This window comes from Cucurbita pepo, chromosome LG12 (genome assembly GCF_002806865.2).
Source record: "Cucurbita pepo subsp. pepo cultivar mu-cu-16 chromosome LG12, ASM280686v2, whole genome shotgun sequence".
Lineage (NCBI taxonomy): Eukaryota > Viridiplantae > Streptophyta > Magnoliopsida > Cucurbitales > Cucurbitaceae > Cucurbita > Cucurbita pepo.
In genome coordinates this window covers 7,762,715-7,781,302 of record NC_036649.1, presented here as the reverse complement: position 1 = coordinate 7,781,302, position 18,588 = coordinate 7,762,715, and the positions used below count along the sequence as shown (strand labels likewise).

General features: G+C 34.4%; 2 protein-coding genes across 3 annotated transcripts; both read right to left on the bottom strand.

The window, feature by feature from the left end:
- Positions 1-3,334: 3,334 nt before the first annotated feature.
- On the bottom strand, positions 3,335-5,892 carry LOC111806502. Of its 2 annotated transcripts, XM_023691845.1 has the most exons (4): positions 5,641-5,892; positions 5,546-5,564; positions 5,070-5,467; positions 3,335-4,807 (listed from the first exon to the last, which is right to left on the bottom strand). In XM_023691845.1, exons 1-4 carry the CDS (start codon positions 5,691-5,693, stop codon positions 3,529-3,531), a joined length of 1,749 nt encoding a protein of 582 aa, XP_023547613.1. In that variant the 5' UTR covers positions 5,694-5,892; the 3' UTR covers positions 3,335-3,528. The 2 variants fall into 2 exon arrangements, with proteins under 2 accessions (XP_023547613.1, XP_023547612.1); XM_023691844.1 differs by lacking the exon at positions 5,546-5,564 and having other exon boundaries at positions 5,622-5,891.
- Positions 5,893-16,799: 10,907 nt separating this feature from the next.
- On the bottom strand, positions 16,800-17,968 carry LOC111807502. Its single transcript, XM_023693248.1, has 2 exons — positions 17,577-17,968; positions 16,800-17,501 (listed from the first exon to the last, which is right to left on the bottom strand). The coding sequence occupies exons 1-2, from the start codon at positions 17,775-17,777 to the stop codon at positions 17,130-17,132; spliced, it is 573 nt and encodes a 190-aa protein (XP_023549016.1). The 5' UTR covers positions 17,778-17,968; the 3' UTR covers positions 16,800-17,129.
- Between the last annotated feature and the right edge of the window lie 620 nt (positions 17,969-18,588).

The window sequence follows — 18,588 nt, the reverse complement described above, 5'->3', positions numbered from 1 at the left end:
CACATGTGGGTCGAGAATTTGAACCTATGACATTAAGGTAAGTTATAAATTTTTTTTTATCATAGAGTTATGTTGATGTTGAATAAGTAGAAACCTTGTGTGATATTTGCATAAATTAAGTTAGAAATCTTGTTTGATGTCGGAATAAATTTGTGACCTAAAGTTCAAAGAGAAGCGACTTAGCATTATGCTAGATGTACTAGATGACTTAGAATTATGCTAGATGTACTAGATGACTTAGAATTATGCTAGATGTACTAGATGACCAGATACCAAATTAAGTATTATGGAAGTGTGGGGGAATTGGAACAAAGTATAGAGAGGGGAAAGTGCTTAAATAATCCTATGAGAGAGTAGTTAAAGATTGAAGTTTAGGGATTGGAGAAAGATTTAATTCATATTATCAATGAAATTATGTTTTGATACTTGATAGTAGTTTTTTGTTAAATTTACTTATGAATCTTGATTAGCTAGGGGGGTTGATTTGAAAGTATGAGGTTGTGAATAGTGACATCTTCCATCACGTTTGAATTACCTGGTTGGCAGTTTCTTTAAATGGCCAAGGCTACACCATGATAGAAAGAGTAGGCTTTACCTGCTTTGTGGAAACTTCTTGGGCCCCATCCACCCTTTTATCTTCAACCAACTCTTCCATCATATCTGCAGCCTTCCTCTCACACATATAAAGCCAATAAAGTTATTAGGATGTACTCAAATTTGGTAACTTTTGCAATGCAATTGTTTCAAAAATGAGAAGTTGACTTATGGTAATAGTGAAGGGATTTACTTAGATTGTTATATTAAAGTTCGGCAGTTTGTCCATATCCTCTAATTAAAATCTGTGATTATTTCTTTATTTCTTATTATGATTATTATTATTTTTACCTACCATCATTTATCTTGACTTTGCTTTTAATATATGGAATGTATTTGAAGGAACTGTTCTACTGAGATCTCTTGAATGATGAATTTATGGGTATATTTAACATTATAGTGAGCATTTCTATTAACCAGGATTTCTATTCTTTTATAATATTTATGTTAGGAATCACGGACTTCTACAATGGTATGATATTGTTCACTTTAGCTTTGTTTTAGCCTTCTCTAAAATGCCTTATACCAATGGAGATGATATTCCTCACTTATAAACCCATGATTTTTCTTTCAATTAGTCAATGTGGGACTCACTCCCAATAATCCTTAACCATTTATTGTTTTTTTTGACAAGTGGATGGAAATATATTATATTGATTCACTGTTTTATCATTGAATTTAACAATTCCTCTTCATGTGACTTTCTTGCTATTATTGATCTATCACCTATTAGCCAAAAAGTAAAAAAAATAATGTGCTTATTTTAATTTTGTTTGTTTTTTTAACCCTTTTCCCCAGTTAAAAGCTGAGCGAAAAGGTGGGGTAAAAAGTGAAAATAAAATTACAGATGTGGTAGTGAAGTGATATGGGAGATAACAACCATTCACCATGTTCATAACGTCTTTTACAAAATTATTTTTATATTTACAATTATTTCAAAACCAACTCTACCCAAACCATTGTTTTTTTTTTGTGCTTTTTTAATTAAAAAAACCCCCCTCAGATCTCACACAATTCAAACAAACTTAAAAAAATACCCCAAGAACTGAATTAAAATACCCAATTCCTTATCCCCCACACACATTCTAAATAGTTTGAATTAAAGTTATTATTATTATTATCATTATTTGGAATGATTTGAATTTGTGCAATGTGAAAAGAATTTGTCAGATCTCCCCATTACACCAAACCAGCTCTGTTTTTTGACCAAAACCCATAAGAAAAAACCCCCTTTTTATATTTAAAATTAAAAAAGAAAACCCCATTTAATTAATTAATTAATTATTTATTTATTTATTTAAAATTTTGTAGAGAGAGAGAGAGAGAAAAAAAGGCACATGACATGATAGCATCACATGGTGTAACTGACATCATCATATCTGGCCACGACCTCCAATATTCTTAACATCACGTGTTTCTTTCCTAATCACTCCCTTATTTTACATATTTACACATACGCCCCTACTCTTCCTCTTATTTGCAATTCATTCCATATATTATAAATATGTTTTTTATTTTTATTTTTATTTTTATTTTTCTCCTCGTGAAAAACAATTGCAAATCCCAACCCCCCCTTTCCCTTTTCTTTCACCACAAGAAAAATAAAATCTGATTCCCAAATTAAAAAAAAATCATTTTAGTAATCAAAATACATTTTTTTTATTCAATTAATTTATTCATATATATTATCCCATCCATTAAATTTAGAGACTAAAATAAAAATAAAATTATATATATATATATATTTGTATTGATTTGATTTGATTTTTTATGGTAAAAATATATTAAAAAATGGGGAGAAAAGAGAAAAGAAAAAGAAAAAAGAAAAGAAAAGCAAAAAACCCTCACATTTGCTATTCTCTCAAGTTATTCTAAAGGGAATTTGGTAGGGAAAAACTTTGCTTAAAGGATAGAGAGATGGATAAGGAGAGACATGTGCAATGCGATCGAGTCCACGCCATCTCTTCCAAGCAAAGATAAACACTTTCTTTTAAAACGTCAATACATCATTTTAATTCTCTTTAAATTTTATTTTATATCTTCTTGCACGTCAGATTGTTGTACTGTTTTTATGATATAAATTTTACGGACGTTTATTTCTAAAATCAAATTTGACTGATCTGATATAGATATAGTTTATAGATCATCAAGAGTCGCAGTTTTACCTTAAAAAAAAGTAATGACAAAAACTCGTTGTATCGCTAAAAATGAAAAAGAAAAGATGGGGTTGGGTGAGGGCAATCAATTCATCCAATGCTTGTGTTAAAGTGACAAAAACAAGAATCAATTCCATATAATGATTCTCTACCTTTTTTTGTTCATAGGTGGCAGGAAAATTACCACACCACTCCTTGAAATCATTCAATTTACTGACCATTTTTTTTGTTCATTGTATTTGGATTTTTACCCCAAAACTTACCATTTTAATGGGTTAAAAATGCAAATTCACCTCACCCTCCTCCCTATTTTAGGGTCCGTTACCTATCATAGCCACACCCTTATAAAGAATGTGCTTAGATTTCGTCTTTAACCAATGAGAGATTTCATAATTCACTCACTTTCGAGACCCACTCAACATACTCGTCCTTACACTGTTTGGTGTCTAGTTTTGATACTATTTATAACAGTTGAAGCTCACCACTAATCGATATTGTCCATTTTAGCGTATTACATATCGTCGTCAGTCTCACAATTTTCCATTCGTGACAATCCCATAAATTTAATACCCACCAAACTCATGAACTGATAATGATTCTGTACATTAAGTTCTTAAAAAAACAGTACAAATGAAGAACAGAGTGAAGAACAGAGACCAAAATTTTTACGACATTAATTTGAAAGTTGTTTTCTTTTTAGCTTTTTTGTTTGTACAATAATAAAAAGAACCTCAAGATTTCCAAAGCCCATGTTTTACATTTAGATTTGGTCGTGAATTCAGCAGCTCAGTGCCTCGTACTTCACTGGCAGCGGTCGGTTTAATCCGGCCTGCAATAGCAAATTACCAACTACGGTGAGATCACGGCAGAATACTCCTTGGAATGTCGATTTCTCCGTCGACGATTTGTTGTCCGATGCCCCGATTCGTTCGGTTTTCATAGGCTTCGACGGCGTTCTTAACGCTGCTTTGATGAGCTCCCTTTCTAGGTGACATTCTTGAGCTTGTAGTAGCTGCTGCTGCTGCTGCTGCTGCACTTGAATTGCAGCAGCCTGTGCTGCTTGTAATGCAGCTGCAGCCTTCTTCCTCTGTTTCTCGGTCGCTTCCTCGTCGGAGATCGTCGCCATGATGCTCGAATACCCCTTCTGCAGCATTCTATATAGCAGCAATGCTGACATTTTTGCCTTGTCTCGAACCGAATCGAGATCACGATCATCTGAAAGCTCGCATCGCTCGATAAAGTTCATAGCTTTATCGGGTTTGTGTCGTAAACATAGCAGCAAATGAGCCCTCTCCAACTCCGACCTCGAACAACCGCGTCGGAGCCCGATTAATGAATAGTAATCCACATTCCCAGTTTCTCCTGAAGCAACCCTTTGCTTCAATTCTTGAATTTTCACTGTTAATGCACATAGCTTCCCAGGAATCTCTCTGTATCTCATGTTCTGTCTCTTCCAAGCTGGACCCGGCAGCTTTCTGTCTCTCAATATGGTATTATACAGAAGCTTCAAATGTTCCAAATCGTGCAAACAATCCGGTAAGCATCGAATCGATTCGAACAGCACAGCTCTGGTCTCTAATGCTTGAATGCAGCTAGGATTAAGTGCCAATGTTCGATTACAATCCGCAATCGACTCAGCAATTCGACCAGCCGATCGATAAGCAGAGGAACGGTACATGTAACATTCAGCAAGGAAGCCTTGAGGCGCGCCACGACGACCATCGACAATCTTACTGAAATGGCGAATAGCCTCAGAATACAGACCAGCATCAAGAGCAGCAAGAGCCGCCGTCCTCCGGCGAATCAAAAGCTTAATATGGCTAAGGAGATTACTGATTGTTTCCGAATCCGACAGGGCTCGTGGCGGCGTATTCGGTGGATTCGTAGTCGAAATGTCACTGGAGAAAGGGAAATCAGACAGCGAGAAGCTATCTTCCGACCGGCATATACTCTCGCGGCGGAATGCCGCTGTAGCTAGCCGCTTTCCGGTCTGAAGTAGAACCATGGCGTCTTCCATCAGCCCCAAATGACAACAAGCTTGTCCCAAAATCAAGTATCTAAAACAGAGCAAAACAGAGTATTTAGAACAGAGTGGTAAAAACAGAGGAAGTTGCAGAAAAAGTAAGCCCAAAAGATCGAATAATGGGGTTTTTTACAGTTCTTTAAGCATTGAATCATAACAATAAATAACAAAAACGCCACCACATAAAAAGACGAACCCAGAAAACATTTAATGCACCCAAATCAAAAACGAACCATTACCCAAGAAAAAGAGAAAAAAAAAACCAATGAAACAGAGCATTTTCCATTTATGAATACCTCCAATGCCCTTCTTTGTTGCCATTTTTACACAGCCCAGCCATGACCTTCTTCTTCAAATCAGAAACAGAGAAGCATTTAAACGACGAGTCACAACCATGTGACTCGGCCGAGCCAAGAAGCTTAACTCTGTCCTTGGAGAGCTGTTGGGATGAGCCATCAGAGCCGACGGAATCCTCGCCGGAAATCTTGAAACTAGGAATATAATCCTGTAGCATATCGGCGACATCTTTAAACCGGCGAAGACAGAGCAGAGCTCGAGCTTTAAGCTCGAGGGCTTGTTCAAGACGAGGAGAGAGAGCCAAAGCCGCATCGATGAGATTAAGAGCGGCGGAAACCTCTCTGTGTTCTTGAGTAGCGATTAGGGTTCTTGCATCTTTGATGTATTTATCAACAATCTGAAATTTAGGGATTGAAAATCAGAAACCCATTCGAGAAAAATGAAGAAACAAGAACATGGGTATTGTTAACGTTACCTTTCTGTTGGTGAGCCACCAGTTTTTCTTGNCGAGAAAAATGAAGAAACAAGAACATGGGTTATGTTAACGTTACCTTTCTGTTGGTGAGCCACCAGTTTTTCTTGTCAATGGAAGAGGAAGAGGAGTATTGGGAAGAAACCGCCATTGTCGTTTCTGGGGGCTCTTCCCTCAGGCCTTTGGGGGCTCTGTTTTTTTTTTTGCTCTCTCTCTAGGGGAGGCGGAGAGAGTGGGGGAGAGATTTGAAATGTGAAGCAGAAATGGCGGAGAGAGTAAATAAAGGGAAGAGAGAGAGAGAGAGAGAGGAGAGAGAGAAAATAAAATGCCAGCTTTGACCCCAAGGGAAAGCTTTGATCCTTCAGCTTCATAGCTGGCAACACACCATAGATTCTCTNAGCTTTGATCCTTCAGCTTCATAGCTGGCAACACACCATAGATTCTCTCTTTCTTTCTATTACAGTGGGGAGGGCTGATACAGGCACTGGGCCCCACATCGTTTTATTTATTTATTTATTTATTTATTTTTAAAGCTTAATTCATTAAAAAAATATTTATATTTTCAAATATATATTTACTGAATTTTGATTCTCATTTATATTCTTAAACTATAATAAATCTAATATTTTTTTTTTAATATAGACTATTGAATTAAATATTTTGTTATATAATATATATATTTTTAATTTAACACAAATTAAATAAATTTTATTATCATTTATATATATATATATATATATATATTTTAAAAACGTTATTTTTCGACATTTGTATACATTACACAAATCAAGATTGCCTACCAAATGCATATTCGCCAAACTAAATAAAAAATATAAATTAAATTGTCTACCAAATAAATGTTAATTCTGTGTCTAATAAGTTGATATTTTGGGTCGAGTAATTTAAAATTTTAAAAATAATTTAATAATTCAATCCAAACGGTACTTAATGATTTGATTAATTCTGTATTATCCTCTAATCTCGTACCCTAATCTTATCTAAGAACATAGCAGCAAAATTGTTTTTTTGTTTTTTTTTTTATTTATTTATGAAATTTTAAAGACTAATATGGTCATAAAAAAATAGAAAATAGAATAATCTTCGGTGACAAGAAAAGGAAGATTAATCCCTAAAAGACTAGGGGAGTTGATAAGTGACCGGGTACAAGCAGTGAGGAGATGGGAAGTGACCGGGTATTGCGGGTAATTATGTCATCACGGGTCATTGGATGCAACCACCGGTTTGAAAAAGATATAAAAACGCCATCAAATTGCCTGAAAAGTAAGCAAATAACGAGTGGGAAAGATACCGGTTTATTTATTTCCGATTGACCCTTAATTTACCATTTTAGCCCTAATAATAATAATTATTATTTTCTTTTTATATATATAATAAATAAAAAGAACTCTCAATGATTTTCTTTTTTTTAAACTCATAATCTTTCCATACATCATTAATTTGAACAACTCTTTTATTGCAATAGGGACTATGTTGCCAAAAGGGTTGATGCCCACGTTACCATTATTACATTTTTTATTCACAAAACATATATATATATAGATATTTTATGGACTTCCATGTAACAGTTCAAACTCACTGCTAACAGATATTGTCCACTTTGGTCTGTTACGTATCGTCGTCAGTCTCATGGTTTTTAAGACGCGTCTGTTAGGGAGAGGTATCCACACCCTTATAAGAAGACTTTATTCTCGTCCCGGTACTCGCCAACATCTTCTACGATAAGGTATACGTTAAGATATTAATTACATTTATTATTATTTAGTACATAAAAATGAAAAAGAAGGCACAAGAATCATGCCTTTTTCTTTTGGGAGTTTACTTTTGATTTCATTTTCATGCTTTGATTTTAATGAATGCACATGTATTATAGATAGCCACATCTACCTATCCCATATGCCCTTTTATTATTATTATTATTATTATTATTTATTTTAAAATCCAAATTGTGAAATTCCCATTCTACCCTCGTTCCCCCCAACCCTACATTCCCATTTCTTCTCATTTTTNATAAGGTATACGTTAAGATATTAATTACATTTATTATTATTTAGTACATAAAAATGAAAAAGAAGGCACAAGAATCATGCCTTTTTCTTTTGGGAGTTTACTTTTGATTTCATTTTCATGCTTTGATTTTAATGAATGCACATGTATTATAGATAGCCACATCTACCTATCCCATATGCCCTTTTATTATTATTATTATTATTATTATTTATTTTAAAATCCAAATTGTGAAATTCCCATTCTACCCTCGTTCCCCCCAACCCTACATTCCCATTTCTTCTCATTTTTATTTTTGGCTTTGCTTGTGCTTTCAGTTATGCCTTCTCTTCTTCCCACTTCTGCCACCTCACCTTGCCACCTCATCTTTTACTTTTAATTATATTTTTTTTAATTCTCTACTTGGGTACCTATTTTTGACTTTTTTTTTTAAATATATTTTATTTTGTAATTGTATAGAGAAAATATAAAATGGTAAGTATTTGACTTTTGGGTGATGATTTTACTGTATAAAAATTAAAAATTAATTTCTCTAATTTAATATTAATCAAAATAAATTAATTTTTCCAAAAAAAAGAAAGAGTCACTAAATGTGCTCAAAATAAATTAATAAAATTTTATCATTTATTTTTTATTTTTTAATTTTCAATTAACAATAATGTCGAGTTATTTTTTTTTATTATTATTTTTCTCGACACGCATCGGGATATATATAATTTATATTAATAATTGTCAATAATAATCTTAATGTATATATATATATTTTTTTAAAATATATAAAATATTACTTAACTTCAGCCACAAATAATGGGAATGCCTAGGTTCAGTTCCCAACTACAATTTAAATATAATGCATCCACGTGTCGACTCATGATTTGGAATAATTACAAGGATGACTGTGCATGCCAGCTCGGCATCAATTTTATTTTAGTTTTATATTTGTTTTTGTCTTGGTTTTCATTATTGCGTTGTTGCCTATTATAGGAACAATGATTTGAAATATACCAACAGTGGAAATAAAACGACAACGTTTTAACTTATAAGTTATAAATAGCTTATTTTATATTCTATTAATTCATTCTTTGTGATGGAAGTTAGGGAAAATATTATTAGGAGGAAAAAAATAATAATATTCTTTTAAAATTAATAAATAGCTGTTTTAAAAAACATAAATTAATGCAATTAATTGAATGATATTAAATTAATTACAAATTATGGAAGTTAGTTAACTTAATAATTATAATTTCATCATTATTTTTAAGTGGGGTAAAGAATTTTTTTTTTTTTTAATACTGATCCCAACAGAAAATGTCAATATTGACTGTAACAGCCCAAATCCACCCCTAGTAGATATTGTCTTTTTGAATTTTCTCTCAAGATTTTTAAGACGTGTTTGTTAGGGAGAGGTTTCCATGTCCTTTATAAGAAATGTTTTGTTCTTCTCTCCAATCGATGTCGAATCTCACATTTCAGCTCAAAGAGAACAATATCTACTAGTGGTGAGCTTGAGGTGTTACAAATTGTATTAGAGGCAGACACTGGGTGGTGGGCAAACGAGGACGCTAAACCTCGAAGGGAGGTGGACACTGAATAGTGTGCTAGCGAGGACGCTAGGTCTCGAAGGGAATCGGATTGTATAATCCCACATTGGTTGGAAATCTCTCCCTAACAAACGCATCGAAAAAGCTAAAAAAAAATGACAATATCTACTAGAGGGAAGCTAAAAAAGAACATGTACATAAATAAAGAACATTTTCTTTTTCTATTAGTACGAGTTCTTTTAAAAAATATAAATGATTGGCGTAAGTAGGGAGCGTATGAGAATGATGACGGGACAGGGGACCCTACAAAAGGGGGGGCAGCCCCTTGGGGTTGTGTCCGTGAAATAGGGTAAGGTTGTGGGGACCAGTGGGACTTTTAGGACGAAAACCAAATGCCATATCTCCATTCCCATATAGGGTCAAACCTAAGGTCACTAACCCTCCAATAAACTGCCATTGGAGACATGGCTTCTCTGTCACAGCTCACCTTATCCTCGCTGTCATCCACGTATACATCGCACTCTCTTCTTTATTCCCAATGCACATACACATCACTGTCCATTATTATTATTATTATAGCTTTATATATATACATATATATATATATATATATATATAATTAAATAACGTTCAACCTCACATTAATTTATGTTTTATTATAAAGTTTTATCGTCACCCTATAATTGTTTAAGTTATTATTGCGAGGTTATTTGTCTCGAATTTTCTTTCTTTTTTTTTTATTAGGGTTTTCAATAAAAACTTATACCTTCATCGAAACCGTGTACGAACCCAGTTTTACGATATTGGGTTCGAGCTAAAAAACCGAACAACGAAAAACAGCAATTATAGAATACACGCGCGACATACGACATCTAATTACAACACGAGCCTTGTTCGTTGTCTCAAATAATTTCCACTTATGTTGGCTTTACAGGGGGCCACTCATTTTGGCTCGATTCAAAACTAGGGTCCTCCATCTTCCTTGGTGTCTTCTTAAATATACGAATGAATCTTCTCGATAGCCCTACAAAACAAAGACTTTTTTCCCTTAGCCACATTTTTGTAGTATATGGAAGAAGTTGTCCTCCTAGAAAGGAAGTCTTTGTTTTGCATATGAAATGCCGAATTTAATTATTTTATTATATAAATTTAAAAAAACTCGAATTTAATTATAAATTTAATTATTTATATTATTTATAAACACATGTGCTGTCTGAATGAGAAGAAAAATAACCATATGAATATATTTTGATAAATGGGGACATTGGCATTTGCTTTCAATTAAATTGTTTTTAAAACTATTTATTTTCCTTTTTCTCTTGTCATTTCATTGGAATTTATTTATTTATTTTAATTATTTTAATTTAAATTTTATGCATTAGGGTAGATGGTATAATAATGAAGGGAAGGCATTTGAGAAAATTATTTTTGCTTGAAATTATTGGTGGATAAACATGTGTATTGTTGAATTTATATATGTTTTTTTCAAGATTTATTTAAATAATAATTATAATTATTATTATGGTTTGACTTTTGATTGGAGTCAAGCTTATGCTTCAAGATTGTATGCGAATTCTACTTGGAGGACTTTAGGATTATACACTAATTATTGGCTCAATTATTTTAGCTTAAATTTATTTATTTATTTTTTCATTAATAATCCAAAGAAAAAAAGATAGCCGTTAAATTAAACACTTACAATAGCTAAATTAAATATGTGGGCGGAAAGATTCAAACTTTTGACCTCTTGATTGAATGTATATGTTTTAATCCCATTTTCCCCTTTTTCTTAAGTTAAATAACTTGTGGGATAGAAAAGTTTGAATTTTTTACATCCTAATTGAAGATATATGTTGGAAGGACTTATACCCAGAATTCGGATAAGGATTTAGAATCGAGATTCGATACTTAATGGTCCCAACAATCCCTTGAATCCCTTGAGACAAGTTTGAATTTTTTACCTCTTAATTGAAGATATACGTTGTAACAATTCATACCCAGAATTCGGATTAGGATTCAGAATCGAGATTCGGTACTTAATGGTCCTAACAATCCCCTAAATCGCTTGAGACAAGTTTGAATTTTTTACCTCTTAATTGAAGATATATGTTGTAACGACTCATACCCAAAATTCAGATTAGGATTTAGAATCGAGATTGGATACTTAATGGTCCCAACAATCCCCTGAATCCATTGAGACAAGTTTGAATTTTTTACCTCTTAATTGAAGATATATGTTGTAACAATCCCCGAATCCCTTGAGACAAGTTTGAATTTTTTACCTCTTAATTGAAGATATATGTTGTAACGACTCATACCTAGAATTCGGATTAGGATTCAGAATCAAGATTCGGTACTTAATGGTCCCAACAATCCTTTGAATCCCTTGAGACAAGTTTGAATTTTTTACCTCTTAATTCAAGATATACATTGTAACGACTCATACCCAGAATTCAGATTTGGTACTTAATGGTCCCAACAATCCCCTAAATCCCTTGAGACAAGCTTGAATTTTTTACCTCTTAACTGAAGTTATATGTTGTAACAACTCATACCCAGAATTCGGATTAGGATTTAGAATCAAGATTGGTTACTTAATGATCCCAACAATCCCTTGAATCCCTTGAGACATAGTTACGTCATTTACTCCTCACTCTTAGGAGTGAAGACTATCTCTACTGACCAAGATATGTCCTTTTAGTATGTTTTGTCCTCACCCAATGTAAAATTGTTTCAAGCAAAGTAATGTCGATTCACAAGTCGATTTAGAACATATAATTAAGCAAGAGAGTGGACATGTTTGTAAGGAAGGGGGCAAGAAGAAAGGCATCGAAGTCCTAAAGATTCCCCAATATTGAAATCATACACCATTTTGGATAAGGTTTTTTCTCTTGCAATTATAAAATATATATGTGGCCTTCTTCACTCTGCACGAAGCTCTCATAAGCTCCAATCATGAAGCTCTCATACAGCTTCCTCCAATGGCGTCCCTTCCCTCCCTTCATTCTCGATCCAAACCAAACCAGAGCCCATTAACAATGCCACCAACAAGCTCTGGGGATTTCCTGCTCTATGCCCACCCCACGTGCTCCCCGATGAACCTTCACGTGCCCATTCGACTTTTTTTACTCTCCATTTCCCATGTGCTTCCTCTTACCCTCTTCCCTTCTCTGCACCCTTTCTGTAAAAACTTCTTTTTTTTACCTTTCTATCTCTCTCTCTCTCTACCTTACTCATAATTTACCCATCTTTACCATTAACCCACCTCCATTTCCTTTGTTTATAGCAAAACAATCATTGGGTTTCTCTAAATATTTTAAATTTCCTCCTATTTTCAATCAAGTTTTCATTTTTATTTTGAGGGTAAATGTGAGATTACACATCTTTTGGANAAACAATCATTGGGTTTCTATAAATATTTTAAATTTCCTCCTATTTTCAATCAAGTTTTCATTNTCATAATTTACCAATCTTTACCATTAACCCACCTCCATTTCCTTTGTTTATAGCAAAACAATTATTGGGTTTCTCTAAATATTTTAAATTTCCTCCTATTTTCAATCAAGTTTTCATTTTTATTTTGAGGGTAAATGTGAGATTACACATCTTTTGGAGAGGTAAACGGAGTATTCTTGGTAAAATTGTGGAAACCTTTGCCTAATAGATGGGTTTGGCCAAAACTGACAATATCTACTAGCACTTGGTTTTGACTGTTACACGAAGTTTTAGAATCCTTGATCATGTAATTTAAGAGTCAACTGTCACAATCGCCTTTTTCTTGGCAACGAAATTGGAGATTGTGCGACACTCACTCTTAGCACTGAGTCAATCAAGCCAACTTCGGATCGCGTCGTCTAGGACCGGACAACGTATACTCTGTTAGATGAAAGTCTCACATCCACTAATTTAGAGAATAATCATGGGTTTATAATCAAATAATACTATCTCCATTGATATGGTATGAGACCTCTTGGGAAGCCCGAAACAAAGCCACGAGAGATTATGTTGAAAGTGGACAATATCATACCATTGTGGAGAGTCGTNGAACCGAGTATTCTTGGTAAAATTGTGGAAATCTTTGTCTAATAGATGAGTTTGGCCAAAACTGACAATATCTACTCCCAGTTGATTTTAACTGTTACACGAAGTTTTAGAATCCTTGATCATGTAATTTAAGAGTCAACTGTCACAATCGCCTTTTTCTTGGCAACGAATTTGGAGATTGTGCGACACTCACTCTTAGCACTGAGTCAATTAAGCCAACTTCGGATCGCGTCGCCTACGACCGGACAACGTATGCTCTGTTAAATGAATGTCTCACATCCGCTAATTTAGAGAATAATCATGGGTTTATAATCAAAGAATATTATCTTCATTGGTATTAGACATCTTGGGAAGCCCGAAACAAAGTCACGAGAGATTATGTTAAAAGTGGACAATATCATACCATTGTGGAGAATCATGTTTATCCAACATGCTCAAGTCTAATCTCTCGACTGGGACTTAAAAATAAGAGAGAAAAAAATTGAAATATACCCGGAACTAATTAAGGTTGCTTTCTTGTTATTTTATGTCGTAAATAAATATATAATAAATAATATCAATAAAGATTAAGATAACAATTTTTATTATATAGCATATATTGAAAATATCAAAATACACATTAACTTAACTTATTGTTATCCATCTTTATATTTTTATGATAAAAAATAAAAATAATAAAATAATAAAAAATACATACGTTAACCAACCAATACCATTATCTCGTGTGACGAAAACTAATATTTTATAATCATATCGTAGCGTAATCCAATATTTTAATTAATCGAGTAATTTAAATATTAATTATATACACTTANCAACATGCTCAAGTCTAATCTCTCGATTGGGACTTAAAAATAAGAGGAAAAAAAATTGAAATGTACCCGGAACTAATTAAGGTTGCTTTCTTGTTATTTTATGTCGTAAATAAGTAAGCCATTCATTTAGAGGAGGGGGCCAAAATTAATTGTCACCTTGAAAAATATGAAAATAGTACACTACCAAAAATGAATGGCCTAGTTCTTACCAATAAATATATAATAAATAATAACAATTTTTATTATATAGCATATATTGAAAATATCAAAGTACACATTAACTTAACTTATTTTTATCCATTTTATATTTTTATGATAAAAAATAAAAATAATAAAATAATAAAAAATGCATACGTTAACCAACCAATACCATTATCTCGTGTGACGAAAACTAATATTTTATAATCATATCGTAGCGTAACCCAATGTTTTAATTAATCGAGTAATTTAAATATTAATTATATACACTTATTTTGTTTTTATTGATGGGAAAAGGTAACAACTTCTTTAAATTAAAATTAAAATTAATATAATTCAGTTTAGTAAGAAGTAATCCTCATGAAAATGCTGCTTCATCAGTAGTAAGATTAAGATTTAAGTATTTAAATAAATAAATAATGACGTATATTTATTGGTGGGGTTTATTTTTCTTTTTCCAACGTGGATTCCACGTGCCAGTCAAGTTCAATAGATGATGTATCCACCCCTTCTAATGGGGTGTNTGACGTATATTTATTGGTGGGGTTTATTTTTCTTTTTCCAACGTGGATTCCACGTGCCAATCAAGTTCAATAGATGATGTATCCACCCCTTCTAATGGGGTGTGATGCGACTTTCATTCTACAGCTTTTCAAGTTTTCAACTTCCTTTTAATTTTACATTTAGTAATGGTTTATTTTAAAGGCAATTAAAAATACTTTTTAAAATTCTCTTAATATTTTATAAATTTGGGTTTGTTCTTATTACTTATTTCCATATATAATTAGTATGGTTGACTTTAATCTTTGACCACGATCAATCATTAGATAAAAGTCAAACTCCAAATTGACCAACGTTCTTCGATCCAGTTTCACAGTGATGGNGTTTCTTATTTCCATATATAATTAGTATGGTTGACTTTAATCTTTGACCACGATCAATCATTAGATAAAAGTCAAACTCCAAATTGACCAACGTTCTTCGATCCAGTTTCACAGTGATGGTATAATAAACTCGAGTGTACACAATTGGAACCTAAAACTGGGGTAGAAGCGTAATTAGGAAAAAGATAAGGGGAAAGAGGATAATTTATATTTTATTTTATTTATTTTCAATTTGTTGAGAATATTTTTTGAGCCCACCCCTCCAAGTCAGCCTTATTGCGAAAGGCATGTATTTTCCAAATTAATTAATTAATTTATATTAAATATATATAATATAATAAATATGTCCATTTAGGATGGGAAGCGTATGGGTTACTGTTATTGCTTTCGTCAACTCTTTTGCTTGCAAGGAAAGTTTGGTGGGCCAATAAGGTGAAACCACGTGGCGTTTAGATTGGATAAAAATATTTGGTGGTTTTAGGGGAAAGTTTATTTTAAAATTTTTATTATATATTTAGATTATTGTTTTTAATTTAATTGAACTTAATGAAGAGAGTAACCATTTAGGGTTTTCATAAGAGGTCAAAATCGAGAGTTGACTTAGGAAGAGCTGAGTTGTGAGCTCCCACGTCGATTGGAGAGGGGAACGAATGTAACGAGAACGTTGGACCCAAAAGAGAGTGAATTGTGAGATCCCATATCGGTTGCAGAGGGAAATAGGGCATTGTTTATAAGCCTTGAAGGAAAACCCAAAAAAGACAATATCTGTTAGTGCCCTGTTTCCCTCGGTCTCAAATGCTCACCTCTGCCTCGACCACCCTGACTCTAATTGAGGTGGATTTTTGGGTTTATCCTTTAGATCCAAATTATCGAGAAACACTCGTATTCGATGATGGGATGCACATGGGAGCTTGAGTGAAGGGGCACATGGGGGGAAATGGATGATGAGTTGGGTAGGCATCAGGGGATTTGCCAATTATTGAAGCCCTTCCTATTTTTGGACATACACTTCCTCCTTTAGGAACTGTTTTTGTTGATCATTCATACTTGTACTTCCTCTCCTTTTACTATTCATCAAACACGCCATCTTCTTCCTCTCAATTGCCTCCACGCCTCCACGTGTCTCTCATATCCATCGAACAACACAGTCTAAAAATGCAAGATCTCACGTCTCGAGATGGTAATGAAACATTTCTTATAAGGGTGTAGACCATCTCCCTAACAGACACGTTTTAAAATTATGAGACTAACGACAGTACGTAACGAGCTAAAACATACAATATCTGCTAGTGGTGGCTTGAGCTGCTACCGAAAAATGCGTATACAAAGATTTGTTGTCCCACTGATAAAAAAAATTGTATATTCTTTTGAAGTTTTATCAATATTTGATTATTGGTAGGCCCACTTACTTTGGGGCAGATTCAAGTGAATGGGCTTCTTAATGGGCTTATCAATGGGCTTCTTAATGGGCCTTGTACCAAATATGGGCTCCCACCGGCATTTCCGTAAATATAACCATGTAAACTCAAATTATAATATTGTTTAAATATAGAAAATATCTTATGTGAAGTAAGTTTATAATCTCCCAACAACCTCATGATTTCATTGGTTGGTGATTAGATCTTAGGAACAAAAATTATAGTGGTTGTTGGTGGTTGATATGTTATGATGATGACGGTGAAGTTGGTGTTTTCGGTTCGGGTAGGTATTTCATCTTATTTTTTAAAATCGTTCTCATTCAAAGGTAGTCTCGGTTCATTCATATACCCCTTTATTTAATAGTCACACGAAACGGGATTGTCGGGCTAATTCTTTAGCAAGTATGATTAGGCTATGGAGAACTAGCCCGCTATCCTTTCATCAATAGGAGCAGAAGGTTACGTTGCTCTAAAAAGCCAACCCGACAAGGTTAACTACGTCTGCATGGATCGTGGACCCTGGGCGGCCTTCGTCTAAGGCATACGACCCAAACCCCTAATTAGAACCGTACATACAAGATTAACACGATCTCGACGTTCTATAACATTATAATATTAACTATTTGGATAATATATGAAAGCTTGGTGTCTTCCAAATGCCTTTAAAATTTGAACAACCAATGAGAAAGTTTCTTCTCAAATTTCTTCTCCTTAATTGTATCCAAGCTTGGTTTCCAAGCTTTGCCGGATAATTGTCTGCTCAAATACTCCGGCCTCCCCTCGGTCGCCATCGCCATCTCGGTTTCCCATCTCATTTCCTCTCCGATCGTCGTGGAATCTTCCTTTTTAACATCCACTCCGACTGCCCTTGTTGTTGTCGAGCGTGCTCTTGCCAACCAAGGAAGAACCTTGGAAGAAGATAGGAGGAGAGAGCGCGACCGTAAAGCCGAGTTGGCGCAGAGGAGAACGCGGCGGATTTCCTCGGACGACAATGACACTGGCTTGCCTCCTCTTATAGGTAGCATCATATAAACCTTATACATTAACAATATGTAATAAATCATTGAACATATTGTAACCTTAAAAATTCAAAAATCTATAAAATGTACCTTTTTCAAATCGAGCTTTAGGTCGGCTGGCAATGGAGTAGGCCGTTTTTCAGCGACGGTACTCGAGCGGAGCTCGACGACAACGTGACGTGGGTGTTCGAGCATGAGCTCGGCCACTGTCAAGGGCTCGTTGAATTCGTGAATGGAACCATTGGAGAGGACGACTTTACCGACGCCGGATACGGAGGTGACGTTGCCCATCGGAGAGTGGTCGGAGGTGAGGAGGAGGGGGAAGGAGAGGGGAGGAATAAGAAGAGAGGGTGGGGAAGAGTTTGTTGAACAGCTCCATTAATTATAATGGAGAAGCTCTTGTGTTTTTGGCAATGGTGGTGAAAATTAGATGGTCGAGTGGTTGGGGTTTGAGTTTAAAGGAAGCTTGATTTGTTGTAGAGAGAGAGAGGGATGAATGAATGGATGATGATGATGATCATGATTATGTCGGGTTTTTTCTTTAGATCTGGTCAACAACAACATGAGATTTGGTGGAGGAATTAACTAAAGTCAAAGGAGATGGTTCAACTAGTTCAATAACTATATTAACTAATTCTTTTTCTAATTGAAATAATATTAAAATCTCGAGAGGAAATCTAGAAGGAAAAGTTTAAAGAGAACAATATGTGCTAGCGGTGGGGTTGGGCTGTTACAAATGGTATCAGAGCCAGATACCGAGCGGTGTGTTAGCAAGGACGTTGGGCCTCCAAAGGGGTGGATTCTGAGATCCCACATTGGTTGGAGAGAGGAACGAAACATTCATTGTAAAGGTGTGGAAATCTCTCCCTAGCAGACGCGTTTTAAAATTGTGAAGTTGACGACGATACGTAATGGGTCAAATGGATACTATCTACTAGCGGTGGGTTTAGATGGTTACAAATAGTATCTGAGTCAGACACTGGGTGGTGTGTTAGTGAGGACGTTGGGCCTCCAAGGGGGTGGACTGTGAGATCCCACATCGGTTGGAAAGGGGAACGAAACATTTCTTGTAAAGGTGCGGAAATCTCTCCCTAGCAGACGG